This window comes from Antrostomus carolinensis, unplaced genomic scaffold (assembly GCF_000700745.2).
Source record: "Antrostomus carolinensis isolate BGI_N321 unplaced genomic scaffold, ASM70074v2 scaffold30280, whole genome shotgun sequence".
NCBI lineage: Eukaryota > Metazoa > Chordata > Aves > Caprimulgiformes > Caprimulgidae > Antrostomus > Antrostomus carolinensis.
The window spans coordinates 726-1,666 of record NW_010291035.1 but is presented as its reverse complement, the minus strand read 5'-3'; the positions used below and the strand labels follow the sequence as shown (position 1 = coordinate 1,666).

Sequence of the window (941 nt, the reverse complement as noted above, 5' to 3'; positions counted from 1 at the left end):
AAAGGAGCCCTTGGTACAAAGAAAGAGCGTCCAGCATGAGGAACAGGTCGTTCTTGGGCTGCTCGGCGAACATCTCCCCCACGGTCTCATACGTCTTGCCCGTGTGGGAGATAGCATTGTTGAGGGCATCCAAGCTGTAGGGTGGGTCCATGTGGAAGGAATGGCTGATGGCTTGGAAGGCATTGCCCAGCTTCTGGAACTCCTTCCGGAAGCCCCCCACGTGCTTGCGCACCAGCTCCAAGGCCACATTGGTCAACTGCAGGACACTGTCATCCATCTTCTTGCTGAATGCCTTGAAGGCGTCCACCCGGTCCTCCACGTCCTGCAGGTCCTGGTGCTCCGTAGGGATCTGGATGGTGAGGAGGAAGCTGGCACCCACCATCTCGTCCTTCTCTGCCCGGCGTTTGCCCAGCTTCCACTGCTTCTCGTCACGGCAGCAGAGGAAGTGCTGGAAGCCCTCATACTGGGAGAGGACAGGGTGGCTGGTCATATGGTCCATCCAGAGGATCAGCCGCCGCTTGCGCTTCTCGATGAAGTCCTCCTCAAAGCGGCCGGTGGCCTGCTTCTCAGGCAGGTGGGGCACCGAGATGACCGTGAACTTGTGCGGGGGGCGGTTGTAGAGCCAGTCAAAGTGCTTGTACCGCCGGTAGACAGGCGAGTTGATGTTGCTGGGGGTCAGCTTGTAGGAGATGTAGCTCTTGATGCCCTTGAACTTGGTTTGCTTGGTCGGGTCCTCCACAGAGCAGATGAAGGGATGGGGGTTCGCCCGCCACTGGGGTCCTTTGGAGCCCATCTCGATGCAGTATATCTCGGCAATCTTGGACATTAAGGGCACATCACCCAGGATGAAGGCTTCCACCCCTGAACGGACGAAGCAGGAGAAGCGGTTGAGGTTACTCCCCACCACAATGCCCCTCTTGGAGGAGCTCATGCTGTCCTGC

General features: G+C 58.4%; 1 protein-coding gene across 1 annotated transcript in view; it reads right to left on the bottom strand.

The window, feature by feature from the left end:
• Positions 1-941, bottom strand: part of SNX33 (sorting nexin 33) — a gene marked incomplete at its 3' end in the record, with an annotated part of 1,427 nt that overhangs the window by 36 nt on the left and 450 nt on the right. The window contains 1 exon segment of the mRNA XM_010175183.2: positions 1-941. This exon segment is cut by the window's left edge and continues 36 nt beyond it; it is cut by the window's right edge and continues 309 nt beyond it. Coding sequence (XP_010173485.2) covers positions 1-941 — 941 coding nt within the window.